Source organism: Citrus sinensis, chromosome 4 (genome assembly GCF_022201045.2).
Source record: "Citrus sinensis cultivar Valencia sweet orange chromosome 4, DVS_A1.0, whole genome shotgun sequence".
NCBI classification, from domain to species: domain Eukaryota; kingdom Viridiplantae; phylum Streptophyta; class Magnoliopsida; order Sapindales; family Rutaceae; genus Citrus; species Citrus sinensis.
This window is the reverse complement of record NC_068559.1, coordinates 343,664-368,997: the sequence shown is the minus strand read 5'-3', so window position 1 is coordinate 368,997 and position 25,334 is coordinate 343,664. Positions and strand designations below refer to the sequence as shown.

The 25,334-nt window shown below is 32.3% G+C and overlaps 2 protein-coding genes across 3 annotated transcripts; both read left to right on the top strand.

The window, feature by feature from the left end:
* Positions 1 to 7,654: 7,654 nt before the first annotated feature.
* Positions 7,655 to 16,102, top strand: LOC112498848 (cucumisin-like). Of its 2 annotated transcripts, none has more exons than XM_025100569.2 (10): positions 7,655 to 7,863; positions 7,971 to 8,065; positions 9,202 to 9,296; positions 11,369 to 11,615; positions 12,512 to 13,025; positions 13,807 to 13,910; positions 14,024 to 14,251; positions 14,458 to 14,569; positions 14,731 to 14,944; positions 15,227 to 16,102. In XM_025100569.2, exons 1-10 carry the CDS (start codon positions 7,765 to 7,767, stop codon positions 15,757 to 15,759), a joined length of 2,241 nt encoding a protein of 746 aa, XP_024956337.1. In that variant the 5' UTR covers positions 7,655 to 7,764; the 3' UTR covers positions 15,760 to 16,102. The 2 variants fall into 2 exon arrangements, with proteins under 2 accessions (XP_024956337.1, XP_024956338.1); XM_025100570.2 differs by having other exon boundaries at positions 7,656 to 7,863; positions 14,027 to 14,251; positions 15,227 to 16,100.
* A 3,333-nt stretch (positions 16,103 to 19,435) lies between these two features.
* Positions 19,436 to 24,114, top strand: LOC102621997 (cucumisin-like). The gene is made up of 10 exons (XM_025101440.2): positions 19,436 to 19,644; positions 20,878 to 20,966; positions 21,157 to 21,248; positions 21,542 to 21,785; positions 21,885 to 22,398; positions 22,479 to 22,582; positions 22,658 to 22,876; positions 22,963 to 23,074; positions 23,154 to 23,361; positions 23,455 to 24,114. The coding sequence occupies exons 1-10, from the start codon at positions 19,549 to 19,551 to the stop codon at positions 23,994 to 23,996; spliced, it is 2,220 nt and encodes a 739-aa protein (XP_024957208.1). The 5' UTR covers positions 19,436 to 19,548; the 3' UTR covers positions 23,997 to 24,114.
* The last annotated feature ends 1,220 nt before the right edge of the window (positions 24,115 to 25,334 follow it).

The following is a 25,334-nucleotide window of genomic DNA, read 5'->3' as shown; positions in this document are numbered from 1 at the left end:
ATATTGGATCTACATCTTTGCCTTCATCATGTTTGGATAACTTGACTCCATATATTTACTGGTGTGCTTATAAGCTTGCAATCATTCCTCTTAAACTTCTTCAGAATTGCTTTTGCATAGCTATCGTAGGAGATAAATATGCATTTTTCCTTTTGCTTAACTTCAATGCCTAAGTAATACACAATCAACCCAATATCAGTTATCTCAAACTATTTGATCATCACTCTCTTGAACTCTTCAAATAACCTTAGATTACTTCCAGTAAAGATGAGATCATCCACGTGCAGGCACACAACCAAAATATCTTCATCTTTTTCTTTGACAAAGAGAGCATGTTCATATGGGCATTTGTGAAGCCGTTCTCTTGAAAATACTTGTCAATTGTGCTATTCTATGCCCTTGGTGCTTGCTTTAACCCATAAAGACCTTTCTTCGATATCATAATTTTTTTTTCATGTCCTTTTACCATTTACCCTAATGGTTGTTCGATATAAACTTCTTCTTCAAAGAATCCACTCAAGAAAGCAGACTTCAGATCCATTTGAAAAATCTTCGATTTTTTTTTAGCAACCAAAGAAATAATAAGTCTGATAATTTTAAGTCGGGCTAGAGGAGCAAATACCTCATCATAGTCTATGTTAGTCTTTTGACTATAGCTATTTGCAACTAACCTAGCCTTATGCCTTTCAATTTCTCCTTTCGCATTTCTTTTCGTTTTGTACACCCATTTGACACTGATTGCCTTGTGACCTTTAGAAAGAGTAACAAGTTCCTAAATGTCATTTTTCATGATAACTTTGATTTTTTCATTCATTGTTTTTCTCCACTTTTTGTCTTGTACAGCTTCATAGAATTTCACAGGTTCAAAATCAACAAAGAGACAAAAAAGAGTGAGATTATCAAGCCTCTCAATTATCTCATAGAGATCTTAAAGACTCCTTGTACGTTCTTCAATTCTTTCATTAAGAACGATGGTGGTGAATCTTCACTTGTGGTTGATGCCGGTGAGATACATGGAGCAGCTGGTTCTTGTTGTTCTTTTACTCATTTTATCTGTGTATGATCATCTTCTTCAATAGGAAAGAAGGTGAAATCATTCATACTAGAGCCAAAATCTTATTCTCCTTCTTAATAAAAAATTACATCTCGAATGATCATGATCTTTTTGTTGTTTGGATTGTACAATTTGTATATTTTGGAATTGTTGTCATAACTGATGAAGATGAACTTCTTACTTTTGTCATCAAGCTTGCCTCTTCTCTCGTCTGGTATATACACGTGGGCAATGCTTCCAAAAACTCTCAAATGGGCGATGTCGGGCTTTCTTTTACTCTATGCTGGTTATAGTGTCTTACCCGACATAGTTCTTGTTGGTGATCGGTTAGATAAATAGACTACACATGCAACAGCTTCAACCTAAAATTCTTTCGGTAATCTCTTATTCTTGAGCATGCTTCTTGCCATGTCGAGAATAATTTTATTCTTTTTTTTCTGCAACATCATTTTATCGGGGAGATCTTGGAACTGTTAATGGGCACCGAATTCACAAAACTCTATGATTTCTTCATAAGTGAACTCTCTACTTCGATCAAATCTCATGACTTTAATTTGGTGCCCATCTTCTTTTTCCACTGCAGCTTTAAACTTCTTTAAAGTTTCAAAAACTTCTAACTTCTGCTTGAAAAAATATACCCAAGTTTTTTTAAAAAAATCATCAATAAAGAAAATGTAGTAGTTACTTTTGCTAAGGGAGCTTAGCTTGAATGGATTGTACACATCAGTATTTATAACTTCAAGTAGCTTCTGAACTCTTGAGTTCGACTCTTTTGGAAATCTCTTTCTAAATTACTTACCAATTATACATCTTTCACAAAGTTGATTGAGATGATTGATTGAAGTTGAAATGCCCATATCAAAGATGCCAAATTCAAGTTGGATCTTTGTGACAAATCTTGAGACATTTTGCAACATTATTTTGAATATTTAAAAGAAACATTCTATTTTTTGAAATTCTCACTTTTGTAATTAGGTTTCCTCTCTCATCTCTTAAAAAAAGAATATAATTTTTTAAGTGAATATCATAATCTTTTTCTAAGAATTAACCTAAACTAAAGATGTTACTTTTTATATTGGGAACATAGAAAACATTGGAAATGAACTGGTGGTTATCATTTTTTGCAAAAAAAGAATCTTACCTTTGTCATTCACTAATACTTTTGAATCATCTCCAAAAGCAACATTACTATTCATAGATGTATTTAGTTCCACAAATATACTTCTGTTTCCGCTCATGTGATTACAAACACTATGTCAAGATACCATGTATTTTCTTGACCTCCATTAGTATCATTGCATACTAGTAAAAGTGTAATATCTTTACCATTCTTCTCTTCAACATAATTCATTCTTTCATCAATTTTGGTACTTTGAGCTCTACATTATAAAGCATAATGCCCAAACTTTTGACAATTATAGTATTGTGCTTGGGATTTTGTCGTATCTTGATCTTGAATTACCTTTGCCTCGTCTTCTGGTTAAGCTTTCTCTTTTTTCATAATTGAAGTTGTCGTTGTTAAAATTCCAACCTCGTCTATGACCATGACCTCTACCTCGTCCTTGAGCTCTACCTCGGACATAATGCATTCTTTCATTGTCAGAGCTTTCTTCTCTCTTCTTTAAATTGACTTCCATTTTGAGAAGTTGTTCTTCAATTCCTTACTTCTTTTTCAATTTTTCTTCTTAAGCTTGTAACTTTCCTTGAAGTTGCTCGATCGTTATAGCCTTCAAATCTTTTGTTTCCTCAATTGTCAAAACAATATAGTTAAACTTCGAGTCTACTAATCGAAGTATCTTTTCAATGATCCCAACCTCTTTTAACTTCTTATCATTTCTTTTTAATTCATTAGAAACGGTTACAACCTGAGAAAAATAATAAAAAATTAATACAATATAAAACATGAGGGCACAAAATAATGGCATAGAGTGAGTGTAGTTTGTTTAGTAGATTGTTGACATAATGTTTTGCTAGATTTCGCTCTAACTTGCGTTCTCATGAAAAAAAGAAGATATAAAAAATTCAAAATTAGAATTTGAAATGAGAAAACTCAAATTTTGATTGAAAATAGGCTGACTGTTATAGAAAGTTCACTACATATTTATAGTACTCATATTCAACTATACCTACTACACTCCATTCAACAATCACACCAACTATGATTGATGCCGTATGAGACATAGGGGCCCAAAACAATGGAATAAAGTAGGTTCTTTGGTGGATTGTAGTTGATGTGTCTGTTGAATGGAGTGTACTAGGTATAGTTGAATATAAGTACTATAAATATGTACTAAACTTTCTCTAATAATCAACCCATCTTCAATCAAAATTTGAGTTTTCTCATTTCAAATTCTAATTGTGAACTTGTTATGCATTATTCTCTTTGTAAACGCAAGTTATAGTGAAATCTAGCAAAACATTGCGTCAGAAATCGAATCGAATGCCTTCATGTGTAATAACTCAAATTCTCATCGTAATTATGTTTGGAGATAAACCTCCTTAACTTGTTTTGATCCTTTGTAAGATATCTCTAACTTCTCCCATGCCTTTTTTGAGGAGGTTACATTAGTAATATGTTCAAAAGCATCTTTATCTAATGATTAAAAGATAAGACATTTTGTTTTGTTCTATTTCTTTTTAAAGTCTTTCAAATTCTCCTTTTGCATTGCAGTTAAAGTTGCTTCAGTTTCTGGTACAGTAAAACTGTTTTCCATGACTTTCCCGTACATCATGTGCACCTAATAGAGCCTTTATTTTAATACTCTAGTTGTTAAACTTGCTTCCCTTCAATTGTGGAACTTAGAATGACATCATGCCGCCATTTGTCGCAATTCAAAAATTGAGTGAGAATTTAGAGATTTTAAATGCACGGATGAACCCGAAACGTCGAAAAACCTTGTTTAGAACTCAGGTCAAACTTTAGTCAATGATCAATTAAGTCAACAGAGTTGAAATAAATCGTTGACCATTTACCAACGTTGACAGTTGACAGTCAACAGTCAACGTTGGTAAATGGTCAACGATTCATTTCAACTCTGTTGACTTGACATGGATCAAACTCGGTTTGGTTCAACTCAGCTCGGTTGGTTCAACTTGGTTTAATTCGATGAGTCAACTCAATTTTAGGACAACAAATTTTTTATGGCGATTGCGGGCGTGTTCAAACTACGATCGAGCTGATTTTTACGGTGCCAGGTTCCTCTTGTTGAGCTCTTCAATTTGATATGCTACACTACTATGTAGAACACCGATTACTAGCTTTGATACCACTTTATTGGAGAATTAATTTGAAAGATAAAACACAAATTTTATTAGAAAATGCTCAAGAACATTATAAGAACAATTCACACTCTCTCACAAATCACTGTTTGAAGCTTTGTTTTGCTTCTTATGCTTTCTTCTTCTTACAATCTATATATATATATATATATATATATATATATATAAAGCTGAGACTTGAGGAGGTGATGTGGCATCACCATTTCTCATCTTTGTATATTCTCTATTATCTAATAAATAAAGAAATTTTCTTTTAGATTTAGCTTTTCATCTTCTCATAATTAATTTGATTGTTATTACACAATAACAATTATGTAAATATTTTAATGAGGCATATTTTTTAATGAACATCTAAGAGGGAGTGTTATGAATTTATTAAAATAAATGTAGATGTTCATAACATATATCTCTTAGTCTCCTCACTATCTCCCATTAGCAACCTTTAGCTTCCCTATAACTCCCACTATCTCACAAGGAATTATGATCCATAATTTTTCATTAATTTCATGGAGTGATTATGTAACTATAAAAGGAGAGCTCATCTTTTTGTTTTGTACACACACAATTGGAATGAATAAAATCACTCTATAATATATTCTCTCATTTTATTATTTATCTTGCGTTGCTTCTTTATTTGTATTGCTGGCTAATAGCTTTTTTTATCTTTTATAAGGCTGCCTCATCTTTAAAAAAAATCAATTCATATTTTTTATCAGTTTCATCAAGTGTAAAGTAAGAAAAAAGGATAATACTAATTTTTTTTTCAAAGCCGCGTGAAGCGCGGTTCTATTTTCTAGTTGATGCATAAAACAAAGGGGGAGGGGTATTTATACATGAAACAAACCAATCACAGCTATTCATTTATTTAACTACCACACAAATCATCACCATTCATCAGAACCTACCACTCACCTACTTCACCAACCACATCAACCTTATCTACCACAAGAAGATTCTATGAATTGGGCTTGAATTTTTTTCATGTTGGATCAAGTTTATGATCCAATAAGTTCATCATCATTTTTTTTAATTTTGCTCAAAAATCTACCAAAAGCAGCTCTTTGATTGCGTCTTTGTATAGCTCTATAGTTGCATATGATGTTCTTGTTTAGTTTATGATATGCTTCTTTTAACACACACATATGTAAGGGTGAATTTTAAGGGAGAACATGATCTTGTAATTTTTTTTAACTCAAATGTTCTAAATCAAGAATTAAAAACATTTCTTAGGCCTATCAGGTAATTTTTATTTTAATATATAAATGTGATACCTTTTCTTTCAAAATAATAATGATGATGATGATGATAATTTAAAAAAATGTTATAACATCTTTACTTAAGTCAATCAACATCAATAAGTAGAAGCTATTCTTGAACCCCACAAATTCATTAGTTAGCATATTATGTTTAGGTGTGCTCTATGGTATTTGTGGGATACTGTACTCCAATCACGAAACACTAGATGAAACACGCAATGTCAAAAAGTGCTTTCCAGTAGTGCATGTTCTTTCCAATTTTATTTTCTTGAGAAACAATATGATATGGTCATATCTTTTTGTATTTTTTTGTAGATTGATCCTTGCTGAAATAAAATATTGGGAAATTATCAGCCATATACCCTTAAATGACACTAATATCAAACGTGCTACAACAATTTTCAAGTGCATCACTCGTATACCCTAAGTTGACAAAACACTTCTACCGTCCATCAATCCGTTAACTGCCGTTTGCGAGCGCTGACATCATAAGGGTAATCTAGTCTTTTTAAAAAACGACATGCCATCCCATTTACCTAGTAAAAAATGACATGTCATATGATATATTTTGATAAAAATGACATGTCATCTCATTTATCGGATAATTGTTAATAATTGCTATAAAAAAAAGCTACTTTACAACCGAATCTACTCCTCCAAAATTTAACCTAAATTATTGAAGATCTACTCATCCAAGCTCAAACTTGAATTTTTTATGGTATAATATGTATAATTGTAAATAATATATTGTTAGTAATTTTTTATGGTATAAGATGAATATTTTTTATGGATAATTATTAATAATATGTGCCATTAATAATTTACATTTTTAATAAAAAATGTATTGTTAATAACAAAATAAAAAAATTGTGTATTAAAAATTTACATTAATTTTCAAGGTAAATTTATTTTTTTATCTCATTTTGAGTTTAAAGGGTAAAATAGTCATTTTGTTCAAATTCTGTTAAGTTCTTAACGGTAGTAAACAGAAAGGTGGACGCCAAAATTCTTTTGTCAACTTAGGGTATACGAGTGATATAAACAAAAAGTGTTGTAATACGTTTGATACTAGTGTCATTTAAGACTATATGACTGATAATTTTCCTAAAATATTTTTACATTAATATAAAAGTGAAAACTATGTTTTTTTTTTATTATTCTAACATTACAGGTCAGAGTGTAGACTATTGAAATAAAATATTTTGGCATTAATATAAAAGTGAACAATATTTTTCTTTTATTATTTTAACATTACAGGTCAGAGTGTAGATTATTGAGTCTGCACTTTTACATACTACTTGTGTTCTAAGGGTAATGATCACATGAGCAATGTCGTTCTTCTTATGAAAAGGGGTGTCGCAAGTGTTCGGCTCTTATTGCGAGAGCTGTAGGTTGCACTTTACAACTCTCCCAACCATAATTGGACACGTACAGCTCCATGAGATGTTTCTAATATTTTCTCATCTGATACGGTGTTAGCAATTATTTGTTGCGAAATACTAAATCAAGTTATGTGTTTAAATATTTTCTCTTATTAACATAATCATCACTATAAATAATGAGTCAACGTCCACGCGTTTTTCCTTGGAAACTAATTCAAAGATTAAATTTTTTGCTCTAAAATTCAACCGACCATTTACACCGGTCAATTTGTATGTTAATGGTCAGAATTAGTCTCAAAACTCAAAAGCGTGGTTTTGACCATACACATTCAAATTCTTAAAGAATTTGTGAACAAAATACGTCTTGTTAGCTAAAATTATTTAAATTAAAAAAATGCAAGTGTGTAAGCTAATGGTTTAGAAAGAGGCTACATATTAACATCGAGTACTAATGCCTATTCAGAATTTTGACTTCGTAATTAGACGCCAAAGAAACTTCTAATAATCATCAAAGTTGCTACGTAACTAATGCCTATTCAGAATTTTGACTTCATAATTAGATGCCAAAGAAACTTCTAATCATCGTCGAAGTTGCTACGTACCTAACATCGATTAGGTCTTCATTTGAGACATTCCACCGACATTCATTTTATCTCATATATATATATATATATATATAATTAAGAACTTTTCTTATGCTTGCTTGAAGTACTTTGTTTCATTGTTTGTTTGGCTTTTTTTTCCCCTCCCCTTCTTCAAACTAGGCAAAAGCTTTTGGTTGATCGTCACAATTATGAAAAGCAGATCAATCTCTCTTCTCCCATGGCTTCTCCTGCGGTGTGTCACTATTACCTTGCTTATCAGCCTCACTGCTTCTCAAGACAATCGAAAGGCAAACACTTCCATTCATCAATTACTATTCAATAACAATTCTTAATTTGTTTTAAATTGATCCTCGTTTACAAATAATATACAAATATCTTTGATGAATGCATGCAGACATATATCGTGTATATGGGCAACCAACCCCAGTTACAAAGCCAACTTTCTTCAGCGTCTCTTCACATGAGCATGCTACAACGAGTCATCCGCAGGTCAATTATATATTAACTTATTTCATTAATTTCTTTTTCTTTTTCATTAACTCTTTTTTTCTACTCATTTTCTTTGAAATTGTTGGCACAAACTCTACCACAATTGAGAATATCAAAGTCTAAAGACTATTATTTGTGTGTTTATGTTCGAATTAGCTAAAGTGTAAAAGTCTTAGGTGATACTGGAGCACAAACTCTTTTTCAATTAATTCCTTGGCACGTGCATGCTTTAACCAATCATGATAATATGCATATTCACATAACAAGTACTGAATAAATAGAACAAAACCCTAGTAGAATTATTATGTCTTAACTGTGGTCACACCATTAATATTTTAATAAATTATAGGGAAATTGTCAGTTATTCTTTACTGAAATCAATATATATAACTTATCCCTTATTGTTTTCATGATAGCCAATAACCCCCTCATAGCATAATTTATAATATTATCCTTATTTTCAAATATTTTTATTCATATTTATTATTAATTAAATCATATAAATAGAAATTAAAACAAAAGATCTTAAAAATTAAAAACAAGAAATATAGGTTTTGATTCGAATACAAAAATTAATATTAAGATATTTTTCTTATATTTTTTATTATTTTATAATTTTTTATAATAAATATATATTTTATATCTATCTTATTAAGTAAATGATCTATTTACTTTTCGTTTTCCTTAAATTTTTTTATATCTTAATTATTAAAATAATTGAAGTAAATGGTATATATTATTTTAGTAGAAAGGAAACTGGCGGTTTCCCTAAATTATAATAGACAGAGTTTCAGCTAAAACTCAAAGTCTAATATTCACACAAAGCCCTTTCATTTTGCTTCAACCAACTAGTGCACACAGGCGCAGGCTTCCCATTTGTATCGTCAACTTTCTCACGATAAGAAATATTAATTAAATTAAACTTCTTTTTTGGACCAATTAAATTAAACTTAAACCTGCTGCAGCAACTTGTAGATTAAATTATGGATTATTTTAATTATAGTCAATTCCCGTGGCAAATAAAAAACAGAGAGGAACATGATCATTCAATGCATCAAAATTGTTAATGTATTTCTTAAGAAATACCAATTAATACTTTGACTAATTATTATATGTAATTATGTGAATGATTTCAGCAATATTGGTCCAGGATCTATTCTTCGTAATTACAGGAAGAGTTTTAATGGATTCGCTGTGAAGTTAACAGAAGAGGAAGCTCGAATAATGGCTGGTAGGTGAATGTCTGCACGAGTAAAGCTCGAATAATAAATTCTCAGGTGTGGATGTCTGCACGAATTTTTGTGTGGACATCCCTTTTCACAATGGTCTAAAAGACTTTTCACAATGTCATCAAGTAGTTTCCAACGTTATAAATGATGTTTACAACATTATAAAAGTCATTTACACCGGTGTGAACTCCAAGTCTATATATATATAAAGTGCGGATATTTGCATGAATTTTAGTGTGGATTTAAGATTTCATAACATTGTAAAAGCCTTTTAGACCGTTGCGAAATGCCAAATTCGCATATCCACATGAGAAAAGGCCTATATATATGGGTTATTTTTCTACTTAAGTTATTGTGAAATAACAAATGGTTTAACAAATATTGAACTCTAATATTTTACTATTAAAGATTACAAAATCTTGTAGTTTTAGAGATGGCAAAAAAATCTGGGTCTGGCCTAGATCCGCAACGATCTGGAAGATCCAGATCTTTAAAAAATCAAATTCGTATATTAAAAAATACATATTTGAATGCTAAATTAAAGATCCGCGTAGATTCAAAAAATTGGATATCCGAATCCACATTATTTTTTAATTAAATTATTTAATGAATTAAAATTAAACTAAAAACATACAAGTTAAAGGAAAATGTCACCTACACCCCTAAAATTTGGGGAAATGGTCACAAAAATCCCTAAGTTTTCAATAAAAAAAACACTAAGATCTCTTTTGACCATAATACGTTTTAACTCTATAAACCCTGAAAATTTGACCTCAAAATTTTATAATAAATAGAAATATGGCATTAAAATAAATTAAATAATATATATGTTTTAAAACAATTAGAAATCTTTAAAGTCAATTTTGTAATTACTATATTCAAAGGGTATTATGGTCAAAAAGAGTTTTGGTGTCCCTTTTCTAAAACTTGGAAGTTTTTGTGACTATTTCTCCAAACCTTGTGGGTGTAGTTATCTTTTTCCCTCAGTTATATGAAAAAAATTCAACTTATGTGGATTTGTGGTAGATTTAAGACTTAGATTTATATTATTTTGTTAGTATTTGATTTATGTTGTGGTACTTTTATTTGTGGATTTATGGTGTTGTTATATATTATTCTAGGTCTTGAATTGTTGATTGTTGAATAATGATTGGATTTTGCTTGATTTTGTTTAGGTAAAGTCGTTGAATTTTAAATTATATTTTAATTTATTACGCGGATCCAGATATCTGAAAAATTTGCCCGCAATCCAGATGGGTTACTTATATCCGAATCAACATATTGTTTAGTTTTCGGATTCGGATGCGGATGCAGATATCAAAATATTAATTTGGATCCAGATTTTACAATCCCCATGTATTTTACTACTTTTCTATTATTCGACATATAAAATACCAATTTTGCCCTTATTTTAAGGAAAAGGAAAAAATATTAATTATCAATAAAAATAAATTATTAACTAAATATTAATCATTATATTGAATATTAATTTAATTTTGATTAAAAATTAAAAAATTATAAACTTTATTATATGTTAACAGTTTAAATATAAACTTTGTTTTATCGATTTAAATATAAACTTTATTATTTAATACTTGAAATGTTTGTGATTATTTGAATATGTGTATGCATGGCTATATTTATGAATGTCTTTGTTTATATGTCTGTTTGTCAATTTTTTTGTCGATAATTAATAATTAAAATTAGCATGATAACTAATTGAGTGAAAATTAATGTAACAAATGCATTACGGAAACTTTATATATGTTACAATCTTCTTGTGTAAAAGCAAACTTTTATTTAATTTTTTGGGCTTTTGATACAGTATTGAAAGTTAATAAGCTTAATTAGAATTTAAGTTCTTTTTCCTTTAAAGTAATTAATTTTTTTTATAGGTCAACTAATGGTCAATTAATAGAAAAGTAATAAAATGTAATATTTTTTATTTCTTTAATAATAAATATTATGGTGCAATATTCTCAAAAAAAATTATGGTGCAATGCGTATTCCATCTAATTATTATTTTACAATAATTTAATTAGTAAAAAGAAAAATCTCTCTCTCTCTCTCATAGGAATGGGAGGCGTAGTATCTGTATTTCCAAACCGAAAGAGAAAGCTTCACACAACAAGATCATGGGATTTCATGGGGTTTTCCCAACAAGTTGACAGATCAACAACTGAAGAAAGTGATATAGTAATTGGAGTATTTGACACTGGAATTTGGCCAGAGTCTGAAAGCTTTAATGGCACAGGATTTGGTCCACCACCTACCAAATGGAGAGGCAGCTGTCAGGTCTCAGCCAATTTCACTTGCAACAAGTATGTACTCAACTCATCGTAAGCTTACAATAATAATAACATTTACATCATGGTTTTAAAAATAAATAAGCTTCTAAAAATATGTAGGGGTGGAACTAGAAATTAGAATTTGGGTTGCCCGTCCTTAGAAACATTAGAATTAAGGTACTCAGAACAATGGAATTTGAAGTGTCTCTAAAATAGACTAAAACTATGTGTAAAACATTATTTTTTATTTTAAAGATTTGTTTTCTTAGCCTGCCACCAAAAAGGGAGGGGGGGGGGGGTGTTATTTATTTTGAAAACTGCTGGTTCAAGTGCAGCAGCAGGGCTCGGAGGGTCGCTCAGGACTCGCGTATATTTTTATTTCTATTTATAAACCAAAATAAATAACTATAACTTGAATCTATACAGAGGTATTGTAGAATTTCTCTATAACTTGAATCTATATAACAGATAAATCTGGACTTTAGCCTCGGTTTCTTTTGAAATATAACATTCTACCCCAGTTTATCGCTTTGTTAAGATTATTTCACACCCTATCTTTATCACTTTGACACTTCGCCCCCCTTGGGTTCCCAATAAATGGAGTAGCATAATATCATAGGATAATCATGCTCTTAATAACAATAATAATGCTTGATACGTACCCAATAATTATCAAAAAGAATTTATCACAATCATGTATTCATGTGTCATGTGACGTAGCATTTTTGAGAATGGTAATTAATTTTGTATAATTTTTAATTTACTTATTCTTCATATGATGAAAACCATATCATTTGAGATGCATTTTTTTTGGATATGTTCAGTGATACCACAATAGAGATATACAAAACCTTCTCAGGAAAATCACATGTGTGTCCGAGAAAACCTTCAGTCTAATAATTCCCGCGTTCATGTCATGCTTAATGCAGCAAAATTGTAGGAGCAAGATACTACAAAAGTGATGGAGAATTTGGTCCAGATGACCTACCTTCTCCAAGAGATACTGATGGACACGGCTCACACACCGCATCAACAGCTGCTGGCAACTTGGTTAGCATGGCAAACCTGTATGGCTTCAGCTCCGGGACAGCCCGCGGCTGCGTCCCGTCTGCCCGAATTGCGGTGTACAAAATATGTTGGTCAGATGGTTGCGACGATGCGGACATTCTTGCAGCATTTGATGATGCAATTGCCGATGGCGTCGACATCATATCCCTTTCACTTGGATCATCAAATCCGCACGAGTATTTCAACGATTCAATTGCCATTGGAACTTTTCATGCAATGAGAAACGGAATATTGACCTCGGCTTCGGCTGGTAATGACGGCCCTTCCCGTTCAACTATTACAAATGTTGCACCTTGGTTTATTTCTGTGGCTGCAAGCACTATTGATCGAAAATTTTCCACTAAAGTCCAATTAGGAAACAACAACATTTACGAGGTATATTCGGTCACTGCTCACAGCATTTTTTAATTTTAATTTTGGAAGATTGATACTTTAGTATTTTTTTTTAATCTTTTATTTTATTCCAAACATTAAATTGTTAATAAAAAATCAAATGGTTGCAAGTAAGGTTAATTCAATAATTGTTTATTAAAATGTCACATTTACTTTAAACAATATGTTTTTCTTTCATTATTAACACCATCAAAATGTATGTATTTTTCATTAACATCATCAAAATGGAGTATTAAATATTTATATAGAATCTAATTGGTAGAAAAGGTTAATTCAATAATTGTTTATTAAAATGTCACATTTACTTTAAACAATATGTTTTTCTTTCATTGTTAACACCATCAAAATATATGTATTTTTCATTAACATCATGAAAATGGAGTATTAAATATTTATATAGGATCTAATTGGTAGAAATGCCAAAAAACAATCTTTTTATTTGAGTTAGCATGGTGAGATCAATCAATCTTATAACCTTTTTTCAATAAGAGACCTTATTAATTAATGTATGAACATCGGTAGAAAATTTCTTTTGGATGTCTACTTTTGAGCATTTTCATTAATTAATAATCCCAAAGAAATAAAGTATTTAAATGATCTTGCAAAGGAATAGAAATATTAATTTTTTAGATTTAAAAAGAGAGAGAGAGAGAGAAAGTCAATTATTATTATTATTATTATTATTATTATTATTATTATCATTATCATCATCATCATCATCATCTTAACAAGAATTTATATTTATTTATTATGTTTTTCTCAGGGAATTTCAATAAACACATATGACCTTCAGAATGTTACATATCCTCTTATTTATGGTGGAGATGCAGCAAACATTAGTGGAGGTTTCACAGATTCTTCATCAAGGTAATTTGAAAAAAAAAGGCTTTGGGGGATGGGGTTGGAGAGAAAGGAGCACAAATATATTATGTATAATGGGAAATTCGAATGAGAAGTTAATTTACATTTCCAAATTAAAGCAGGTTTTGCTATCAGGACTCACTGGACCAAAATTTAGTGAAAGGTAAAATCGTGGTTTGCGATGATCTAGTTTCAGGAGAAGGCCCATTTTCTGCTGGTGCAGTCGGTGCGCTAATGCAAGGCCAGAGACGCAGAGATAGAGCCTTTTCTTTTCCCTTGCCCACCTCTTACGTTGACACCAACGATGGAAGCGACATTTTGCTCTACATCAACTCTACCAGTACCAGGTACCAATTTTTGTACATACATATAGCATTCTTTAGCTACATTTAGTGTTAAAATATAATTAGAGAATTGTATTTAGCCTCAATTTTCTGTTTTAGAACGCTTGAATGCCTGCTCTTGAGAACTGCTAACGAAAATTAATACTGGTAATTGGCATTGTGTAAAACATACACATATTTTATGTCCTAATAATTTTCTTTTTTAAAAGAAATGCGACTGCGACAATATATAGGAGTACTGAGGGCAACAATACACTGGCTCCTTTTGTTGGCTCATTGTCATCCAGAGGCCCAAACCCCATCACACCTGATATTCTCAAGGTAAATTTATTAAGAGTTATGTTAACGTCTGTACTAAGTATACATGTTAATTTTTCTCGAAAAACAAAAAGGATACATATTAATTGGTTAATTATTATATATATATATATATATGACTTTTTAAAATTTTAAGACAGTTCATCTAATCTCGTGTATTACAGCCAGATATTTCAGCCCCAGGAATTGATATTTTGGCTGCATGGTCTCCCGTTAACCCAGTATCTGAAGTTAAGGGTGACCCAAGATTTGTTCCATACAATATAATCTCAGGCACATCAATGGCTTGCCCACATGTTACTGGTGCAGCGGCCTACATCAAATCATTTCACCCGACATGGTCTCCTGCTGCCATCAAATCTGCTCTTATGACCACAGGTATATATATCCATCTGGGAATATTTATGGTGGAATACTGTTTGGTAACAGCGCTCCGAGGTTATGTTAAAAAAATTTCATTGCACTCCCAAAGTTTTTGTTATTGATCCCCAAGTTTTTGTTCTAGACCGCTAATTTACCATATATTATGCGTACAATTTACGTGAAAACTTAGGATATGCAATAGAGAGCGCAGGCATTGCATCAGACATTGTTCCACTATGTGCATAGTCATTTTATTAGCTTTTGGCTAACCCTATTCCATTTAACTTCTCTTTGCAGCTACTCCTATGAGTTCAGCAAAGAACCGGGATGCCGAATTCGCATACGGCTCAGGCCATGTAAATCCTATTAAGTCTCTAAATCCTGGTTTGGTATATGATGCAGAGGCCATTGATTACGTAAAGTTTTTGTGTGGCCATGGATATAGTACTAACCTTCTTCAGCTTGTGACTGGTGATAACAGTAGTTGCTCAGAAACCATTCATGCAACAGTTTGGGATCTAAACTATCCTTCATTAGCTCTTTCTGTCTTTCCCTTCGAATCAAATAACATTAGCAGTCGTGTTTTCAACCGAGTCGTCACAAATGTTGGATCGCCATTGTCCACATATAAAGCTTCTGTGACAGCACCGGCAGGCCTTAAAATCCAAGTAAATCCTAACGTTCTGTCCTTCACATCTCTTGGACAGAAGCAACCTTTTCAATTGACAATCGAAGGGACGATAATTGAATCCACGGTTTCTGCTTCTTTGGTGTGGGATGATGGGGTGCATCAAGTGAGGAGCCCTATTGTTGTTTATGTTGTATCGTAAAATTGCAAGATTTGGCGAGGGCCATGGGCGTCAATGAAGAAAGGAAAGAAACTACGCAGAATTTGCAACATTAATCCATTAATTTATGCTTTTAACCTTATTTACAATTACGTTTAAAATAATAAAATCTTCTCGTGTCTCTATTATTTTTCTAACATCATTTCCACCCGTCAGCAATTGGTTGAATAAAACTCCCAGAAGTTACTTCCAAAGTCAGAAATTTGATTGATATTTTTCTCTATGTTAGTTTATTAAGTTGTAATTTTGAAACCTAAATTTGCTCTGTTGAGTTTTAAATTTATGTTTAATGAGTTTAATCACTGTCATGTTGCAAAAACATATGAATGTAGAATATGTGTGAGTGCTTTTCTTTTATTTAATGTTGTCCTTTTGCTTTTGATCTTTAAGCATCCATCAAGAATCCATTCATGTCTCTTATTAAAGTAATAAAGTGGCTTCCATCTTGAAAATTGTTCAGTGCCACTGGGTGGGTTTATTTGGTCCGAAGTTGTCGAATGCTAAACATGCTCGGGATTATTTTGCAATGATTATAGTAAAAGTTTATAGGCTTATTGAAAAGGAAGAACGTAGTGTTATTATCGGAATAAAAACTAGCAAGGCCCTCGTGTTGTAAACCCTTAGCGTTTGTGCTAGGCTCGTCTTCTATGCCACTTGGGCTTGTAGCCCAGTGGTGGACCATTGCCCTCAAAGTTAAGCATGACTATGAGGGCAATGGTTCGAGTTCCCACAGACTCAACCTCCTCCAATTAAACATAATTGTGTGGAGATTTCTATAAATGTCTTTCTCCCTTGCGAAATGCGAGTGGAGTAGAGACATCCCTCCTCCGTGAGGGGTATTTGGGATGGGCATGTACTTCATTGAATAAAAATGTAATAATATAAGTCCCATGTATATATATCTGATTGTAAATATCAGTGTAATGACCTGCTGTCATAGCAGTTGTATATATATCTGTGTAATGCAGTAACCTGATGCTTAATCAGTTTCAAAAAAAAAAAAAAAAAAAGGCTCGTCTTCTATTACCAAAAAATAAAAATAAAAACTAGCAAGGGCTTCAAAACAGTTATATAGAGGGGTGCCAACAGCACCACTCGTTAATCAATATACAGTTTCACTTCAAACATTGAGTAAAATAAATGTGTACTCCTCTGAGCTGAACAAAGAGCCTAGATTGGTATATGATGCTGAGATCATTCATTACATGCATAAACTTTTTGGGCGGCCACCAAGGCCCAAGGATGCACCACTACACTTCTCCGATATGTTATATCGTTGTCAAAATAAAAAATCAAGATAAACCTTAGTTACAATTACTGGTGAAAATATATCGTTGAAGCCGCTCATGCAACAGTTTCAGTCCGAAATTACCCTTCATTTGCTTTTTCCAATCTCGCTCTTTTGGTCTAATAAACCTCAGTCCTCGAGCTTGCAGCCGATCGAATTGTCATGGATGTTGGATGCAGTGGTGAACCTCCTATAGGGCTGGAGCGGGCTTGGAAAATTTCATCAATACCCTTTAGATTATATAATATTTCATACAAGAATAGAGTTTTTATTTTATTTTTAATTACACCCCTAATTCAACTACTAATTCTTTTTTAAATTGTAGTTAGAGATTTATTTTATAAAATGATTACATCATATATTTCTTGAATGAATTTGAAATCAGTAGGAGATAAAAATTTATTATTGCTTTAACTTATTACAAAAAATATTGTGGTTTGGTCTAATAGAAGAAAAGTATATTAATATATCGTAACATCCTCGCTAATATTAGAAAATTACAAAACGAAATATAGTAATAATTAACAATATTTTCATAATTTCTTGATTTTCTACTTTACAATCATACTTACTCTTTTTGTTTTCATTATGTCAAATTATTCAAGTATTTCACATTCTCTATCAATAAAATAAAATAAAAAAGAATTTCGTAAATTATTTTTTTATGTTGCAATTTTAATAATTTATATTATAAGTTTACTTGGCATATATATAGAGTCACACACGCACACACGGATATTCAATACATATTTCCTCCCGTAAATCTATAAATTAGCCCAAGCTCATTAAAAGCTTTGGGCTCACCACTGTGTTGGATTGCCGGCGTCTACCTGTAAAGCTTCTGCGAGCCAGCAGGGCTATGAACACGAGCTAATCCCGACGTTTTATCTTTCACATCTCTTGGAAAGAAACAGTCTTTTAGGTATTGACAAGCGAATGGACGATGAATGAATCCAAAATTGTTTCTGCCGCTTTGGTGTGGGATCATGATGTGCATCAAGTAAGGAGCCCCACTGTTGCTTATATTCTATCTTAAAATTTGAAGATACATTTTCACTTCATCGTTTCTTTATTCTAAGTCACAGTGACAGCTGCCGCACTTGTGCTGGCTATTCGGCGAATACTATACTTTTTTTTTGTTTTTTTGCTGGAAAATGCACAAAAGTGTAACAAAGAGGTTTTCGTTGCACCCAATGGAGAAACATTAGATATTCAAAAGAATCTTAATTTCCGTCCTGTTGGTTATATACGAAGAAACTTGTTTTCATTTCTTAAATTAAAATATTATATATTGAGAGTTATTTATAGATGCAGAGATTACATTTTTTTCAAAGTTTACATATGTGAATACGGAAGGAAATGTGTCAATCCGTTCGACGTGGATCGTATCTTTGACAAGTGCAGATTATCCCTTTGACAAGTGCGGATTACGTCTTTGAAAACTTCATTCAATGTCGTTTTATTTGATTCTCAACAATATAGTCCTGTGGCTGTGCACATAGGAAATAAACTGTGACGATTTTTACAGTATATAATCAATAAAAATTAAAATAAATAGCGATAATTAACAATTCTCCTTTGTGAATTAGCATGGTTAATTTGGTCTTAAATTGGTATTCTAAAACATGAAATACTCGTCACTTAAAAGTTACATTAGAAGCAATAATTAAGGGAATAACTTTTTTGAAAGAAGAACTCTTCAATTAATTAATTGTTAATATATTATTAATATTTTTTAAGATGAAAAATGACACCCAAACTCTTAACATTTAACTCAATGAATAACTAGACAGGCCTTTTTAAAAATATATCGTTAAACTCTTACTATTTTTCTAAAGGACAAATAGATCCTCTTTTACTGCTTAATGTTGTATATTTTGATGCAGATAAACAACATTATATTATACATTAATTCTGGTAGACAATGTTTTGAATTCAAAGTCAGTGCTTAACTTTTTACACTAATGTGATTGGTGCTTATTGGCACAAGATCTTCAAAGATTAGTACATATCTTAGGTCAATACTAGATCTAAGTTCATAATGCAATAGTCTTTGTATATGTTACAGTATATTACTATCTTTTTTTTCGAAACCAAATAAAAGGAATGGAGTTTGGACTTTGGATGTTCACTTATGAAACAATAGGATGGAAACAGAAGTTTTGGAGAAAGGAAATTTGTACATCCAATATGCTATGTTACCCGAAGTACGAATTTTTTTTTTTTTCCCTTTTTGTCAATTAGCAAGGATGTGTAGGTTTATGATGAAATTGATTTTGAAATTTGCTTTAAAACACAAAATTTTTAGATGACAATGCCGGCTAATGTACGGACCGGCTTTGTTGGCGAGCTTCACAATAGGGGTTTTGATGTGATATACGCGAACCTTGACTTATATATATATAATACGAACTTCATTTCTTTGGTTAGTGCATAAGTTAATATTCATTAATTGTAACCTGCAGATCTTAAGAGAACCTAAAATGGCAAGCAAAACTTTTCTTCCATTCCTTCTGCTACTTTGCTTCTCTTTTACTTTGCTTGTCTGCTGCAATGGCGCACTGGTTGATGACCGAAAGGTATTCTTTATTATTCCATTGTTATTACAAGTGTTGTATCTTACAAAGTGCTTTAGGTTTTGACAAAGAGTAAGGATTTTCTCCTTACTCAAGTTCTCTTGAGTTTTCAGAAATGTTACGTCATATGTCTTTTAATAATAATATATGATTAGAATTTATCTATTTTTATATTTTTATTTATTAACCACTAATTTTTTCTCATGAGTAATTCACATTATGAGGGAATCTTAATCCTTTGTCAAGATACTTATAAATTAATAGAAAGAATCCGAACTATTGACACCTCTTTGAAAACTTCTTAAAACACCATTTCTAAAAGCACCCCATTAAATATATAGTTATATACATAAATTACACTACTCTTAACAACACCCACCTTAATTCTACAAATAACCATGTATTTTTATTTCTCCAGTAAGAACGAAATTCTTTTGTAACATAACTTTTTCACCAGATTAAATTTGCAAATCATGCCTTGAGAGAATCACTTTCAATTTCCTTCAACCTTTTTAACAGGCGTTTGCCAACAAAGTATAACAAAATAAAGAATAACCACAAAAAATGGAGGAGTTTAACTAAGTTAGGCATGCCTTCAAGAATCATATATTGATCGATAAGAGTGATAGGGTTTAACTAAAATTTATAACATTTTAAGCTTAATTAGGGATAAAATTGTAAATTTCGAAAAAAAGGGGTTTTATGAGAATTTCAGAATGGTGGTAAAAGTTTCACTCTAATGGAAAACGTTATTCTTCATTTTCACTGGGCTTACAATGAATAACGGTGTGGCTCGGCATTGGCTCATTGATTGGGCTAGCGCTGGCCACAAATGAAGTGAGCTGAGTTTACTTGATTTAATGAAATTGGGCTCCTAAAGGCCATTAATTTTTTTTTTTTTTGTTTAGTAGTGATATTTAATATCTCATTTCATCTCATTAATTTTTATTTTTTAATTAATATTATTTATCTTAAAACTCGTCTTTATTAAAAAAAAATCTTCTCTCTCATGCTCTCAATAGATCATCTCTCTTTTTTTTTTAATTCATAATTTAAATTGAATATTAACTTCGGATCAAATTGTAAATTTAAATTAAAGAAAATCTTAGAATAAATTAAAAAATGAGGCTGGTGAGACAATTTGAGGGGTCAAATATCATTATTTTATTTTATTTTATTTCATTTTTATGGAAATACAAATTTATCATTTGTGATAAAATCTCTCATTTAATGCAGGAATATATTGTGTACATGGGTGACCGCCCCACTGGCAAATTCTCTGCAACATCTTTTCACACCAGCATGCTACATCAAGTTCTTGGAAGGTTATTTAATCTTAATTTTCGAGCATGTAAATACAACACGACACCAAAGAACATAAACGTATACAGCACTTTCAAATGGTCTTCTGTCTTCAAGGGAACATGCATTATAAAATATAATTGCCATTCATTAATTGAATTATAATCTCCATAAATTTGTAACTAAAATTTGTCACTATGCTGCATTCAACAGAAGCGCATCAGATCATTTACTCCACAGCTACCACAGAAGCTTCAATGGGTTTGTTGCCAAGCTGACCCACGATGAGGCTCAGAGGCTCAAAGGTTTGGCACATGATATCTAATATCACACAGCTTATATCAGTGAGGTTCAGAAATCACAAAATCCTAAGAAAATTAAAGCCAACTTTAAAAAAATAAAAATAAAGAGTATATATATAATAAATATACAGAGTTAAAAATATCGGGCATTTATGTCCAAAAAACCAATGCTGCTTCTAAAGTAAGAACAACGGCAACTTGGCGAGTTGGCCTCTTTTGTAAATGAACCCTAGTTCTAGACTTTGTCCGTAATTTTCCTAGATTCCTCTATCAAAACAGTAGCATTTGATTTTCAGGCATGCAAGGAGTAATGTCAGTTTTCCCTAATGGAAAGAAGCAACTTCACACAACAAGATCATGGGACTTCATGGGTTTCTCCGAGCACGTGAAAAGAGCAACAACCGAAAGTGACATCATTGTTGGAATGCTTGACACAGGAATTTGGCCAGAATCTCAAAGTTTCAGCGATGAAAATTTTGGTCCTCCTCCAAAAAAATGGAAGGGTTCTTGCCAAACATCTTCAAACTTCACTTGTAACAAGTAAGTAGCTTAAAACACAAGAAAGCACACACTTACGCACACGTATGAAAGGGCTTGGAGTGCAATTGATTCTGAAAAAGTTGTTGCCACTCTTTACAGCAAAATCATTGGAGCTAAATTCTACAGAAGTGATAAAAAATTTAGTCCATTTGATTTCAAGTCTCCAAGAGATTCAGAAGGCCATGGGACTCATACTTCATCAACGGCAGCAGGTGGCTTGGTCAGCAAGGCAAGTCTATTTGGCATTGGTTTTGGCACAGCTATTGGAGGGGTTCCATCTGCCCGCATTGCTGTATACAAGATTTGTTGGTTTGATGGTTGCGCAGATGCCGATATCCTCGCAGCATTTGATGATGCAATTGCTGATGGTGTTGATATAATCTCAATTTCGGTTGGTAGTTTTTCTGCTGTCAATTATTTTGAAGATACAATTGCTATTGGATCTTTCCATGCAATGAAAAAGGGTATCCTTACCTCCAATTCTGCTGGTAATTCGGGTCCTGATGCTGCATCACTCGCAAATGTTGCACCTTGGACTCTCTCTGTTGCTGCTAGCACTGTTGATAGAAAGTTTGTGACTAGAGTTAAGTTGGGTAATGGTGAAGTTTATGAGGTGAGTTCAATTTCAAAGTGCATTAGACCTTGAAATTGTGAACATAAACCTAAGGTCTTGAACCTTTTTCCCATATGCAGGGAATTTCTATAAACACAATTGACTACAAGGGAAAAATGTTTCCTCTCATCTATGGAGGAGATGCTCCAAACAGAACAGGAGGTTACCAAGGATCCAATTCTAGGTATTAAGAAAGAAAATGTGGAATGCAAGTGCTAATTGATGTTTCCAAATTGTAAATTCGTTATGATTGCTGCAGGTTCTGCTCACTAGGCTCCTTGGATGAGAAGTTGGTGCAAGGGAAAATTGTTCTATGCGATGAGTTGAACGATGGATTTGGAGCAGCAACTGCAAGAGCAGTTGGTAGCGTAATGCAAGGAAATGATGATAGGGATGTTGCCTACAGCTTTCCTTTGCCTAATTCTTATTTGGATTTGTATGATGGAATTAAGATTGCAAGCTACTTAAACTCAACTAGGTACCTATCTGAATCAATTCTCTGTCAATTCTAGCTACCTGGTAAATGCCTATTGACAGAGTTGCATTCTTGTTGAAAATCAACAGTATACCAACAGCCACAATATTGAAAAGTACTGCAGAAACGAATGAATTTGCTCCAGTTGTGGTTTCATTTTCATCAAGAGGGCCTAACCCGATTACGAATGATATTTTGAAGGTAAAAATTGGAAAAAATTTCTCCACTTTATTTAATGCGCCCCATCTGTTTCTTAATTTTGACTTCTGTTTTTGTGCAGCCTGATCTAACAGCTCCGGGAGTGGACATTTTAGCATCGTGGACACAAGCATCGAGTCCATCGGAAGGTGATCCAAGAATATCTCCTTTCAACATAATTTCAGGCACATCCATGTCTTGCCCACACGCAACTGCCGCAGCAGCCTACGTTAAGTCATTCTATCCTTCATGGTCACCTGCTGCTATTAAATCTGCTCTAATGACAACAGGTAATGTTGCAATTTGCAATCAGAAATTGTACCCAAATTAAAAATTAGCACTGAATTAATAATCTTCAAGAATACAACTATTGTAAATTGCAGCTACCCCCATGAGCGTTGAAGCTAATTCCGATGCAGAGTTTGCATACGGATCCGGTCATTTAAATCCTTCAATGGCTGTTAACCCGGGTCTAGTATACGATGCTGGGGAGCTTGATTATGTGAAATTTCTATGCGGACAAGGGTACAGTGACAAAAATCTAAGTCTTGTTACTGGGGATAATAGGAGTTGTTCCAATTCAACAAATGCAACTGTGTGGGATTTAAACTATCCTTCTTTTGCTTTATCAACCAAGCCTGGAAATAACACAACTCAAGTCTTCCATAGAACGGTCACAAATGTTGGGTCAGCTGTGTCAACTTACAGGGCAGTTGTGTACACTCGGCCTGGACTTATGATCAAAGTTCAACCAAGTGTCCTTTATTTCAAGTCTCTTTATCAGAAGCAGTCATTTGTTGTGACAGTTACAGCAAACGTGGGGAAATCAGTGAATATGATCTCTGCTTCTTTGGTTTGGGATGATGGTGTGCATCATGTGAGAAGCCCCGTTGTTGCCTTTGTAGCTCCACCCACAAATGATTAACTAGATTTTGCTTTTTGTTTTTTAATTGCAAACTGTGGTGACGACTTTGAAATTTCTTCAATTTATTGAATAAGAAAGCAATGGAGTCCCTTTTTCCCTTCCAAGAAAACAGACTGGAGCAAAGAACTTTACCCTTTCAAGTCTATAAAATTACCATGATATTGAGATCAGCATTTTATTTACCATGTTTGGTATTAGTTTTACAGACAAAAAACTGCTATGATATTGAATTTGTTGCCTCTTTTTTATTTCCAGGAAAATACTATTTTGGGTTCAGTTAGGTTCGGGTTAACCCGATCCAAACACCCATCCCTACCAGTTACAGCCGACGCGTGACCTGCAAGCAATTTAATTGTTCATGTAATAAATAACTGGGGCCGGGTTTTATTGTTTTAAACGGTAGCAAAATTAAATTTATCGAATGCTTGTCGTTTTACTTTACCCAGAAGCTAATGGATCACATAGTCTGATCATGAAAGTTGTCTTACAGTCACCACATGTAACAAATATAATTTTATATACATATGTAATATTAAAGAAATAAAGTGAACACGATTAATCTCGCATCAAGTGAATGAATCTTGGTTAAATTGTTAACATTAAACAAGCAAGAAATGGGTATTTCCACTTCCACCAATTCAGACCATGTTAGATTGGTAGTCGATAAACTTAATAAGAATTAAATAAGGACAAAAAAGAAGGAAGAAGCCAAAAGTTAATATAAATAATTTTCACGTGGCACCTCATAAAATTAATTTACAATCATAACAATTAAGAGTATATTTACTTAAAGCATCACCCGCTTGATTACAATTTTTAGAAACATGGCCACTTTTGAAATCTTGTTCAAGTAAAAATATACGCTGCACTTTTGGAATGATTTAAAATAGGGGTGAGAGAACTGAACCGGATCAAAAAAATTATCGGTTCGATTTTTAGGGTTGATTTTTTCTTAGAAAAAACTAAATATTCTAAGTAAGTATAAAATCAAATATTCTAGTTTGGTTTTTAATTTTAAAATTGAACTAAAAATTTTGAAAAAATAATTTTTAAATAAAAAATGCCACGTGGTGTTTAGGGGTGGGCCAAACCGACCCAAACCTCAAGAAAAAATCTGATTTATTTTTTTTTTTTGGTTTCGACTTGGTGTTTTATAATTTAAAAAAAAACTAAATGGATTAATACCAAAATTGAACCAAATGAAAATTTCTAAACTGATATTTTGAAATTCCCAAACTAAACTGAACAGGAAATTTCAATTTATTCCAAGACTGAACCGATCCAAACTAGTGCCATTCCTAATTTAAAATAAGTAATATTATGTTGTCCTCTCAACAA

Bases quoted from the DNA above. Each gene is read 5' to 3' on its own strand.
- LOC112498848 (XM_025100569.2), top strand. From the start codon at position 7,765: ATGAAAAGCAGATCAATCTCTCTTCTCCCATGGCTTCTCCTGCGGTGT. The intron at 13,911-14,023 runs GTAATTTGAAAA...TCCAAATTAAAG, and splicing joins TTCACAGATTCTTCATCAAG to CAGGTTTTGCTATCAGGACT. The intron at 14,252-14,457 runs GTACCAATTTTT...CTTTTTTAAAAG, and splicing joins ATCAACTCTACCAGTACCAG to AAATGCGACTGCGACAATAT.
- LOC102621997 (XM_025101440.2), top strand. From the start codon at position 19,549: ATGGCAAGCAAAACTTTTCTTCCATTCCTTCTGCTACTTTGCTTCTCT. The intron at 19,645-20,877 runs GTATTCTTTATT...CATTTAATGCAG, and splicing joins CACTGGTTGATGACCGAAAG to GAATATATTGTGTACATGGG. The intron at 21,249-21,541 runs GTTTGGCACATG...TTTGATTTTCAG, and splicing joins TGAGGCTCAGAGGCTCAAAG to GCATGCAAGGAGTAATGTCA.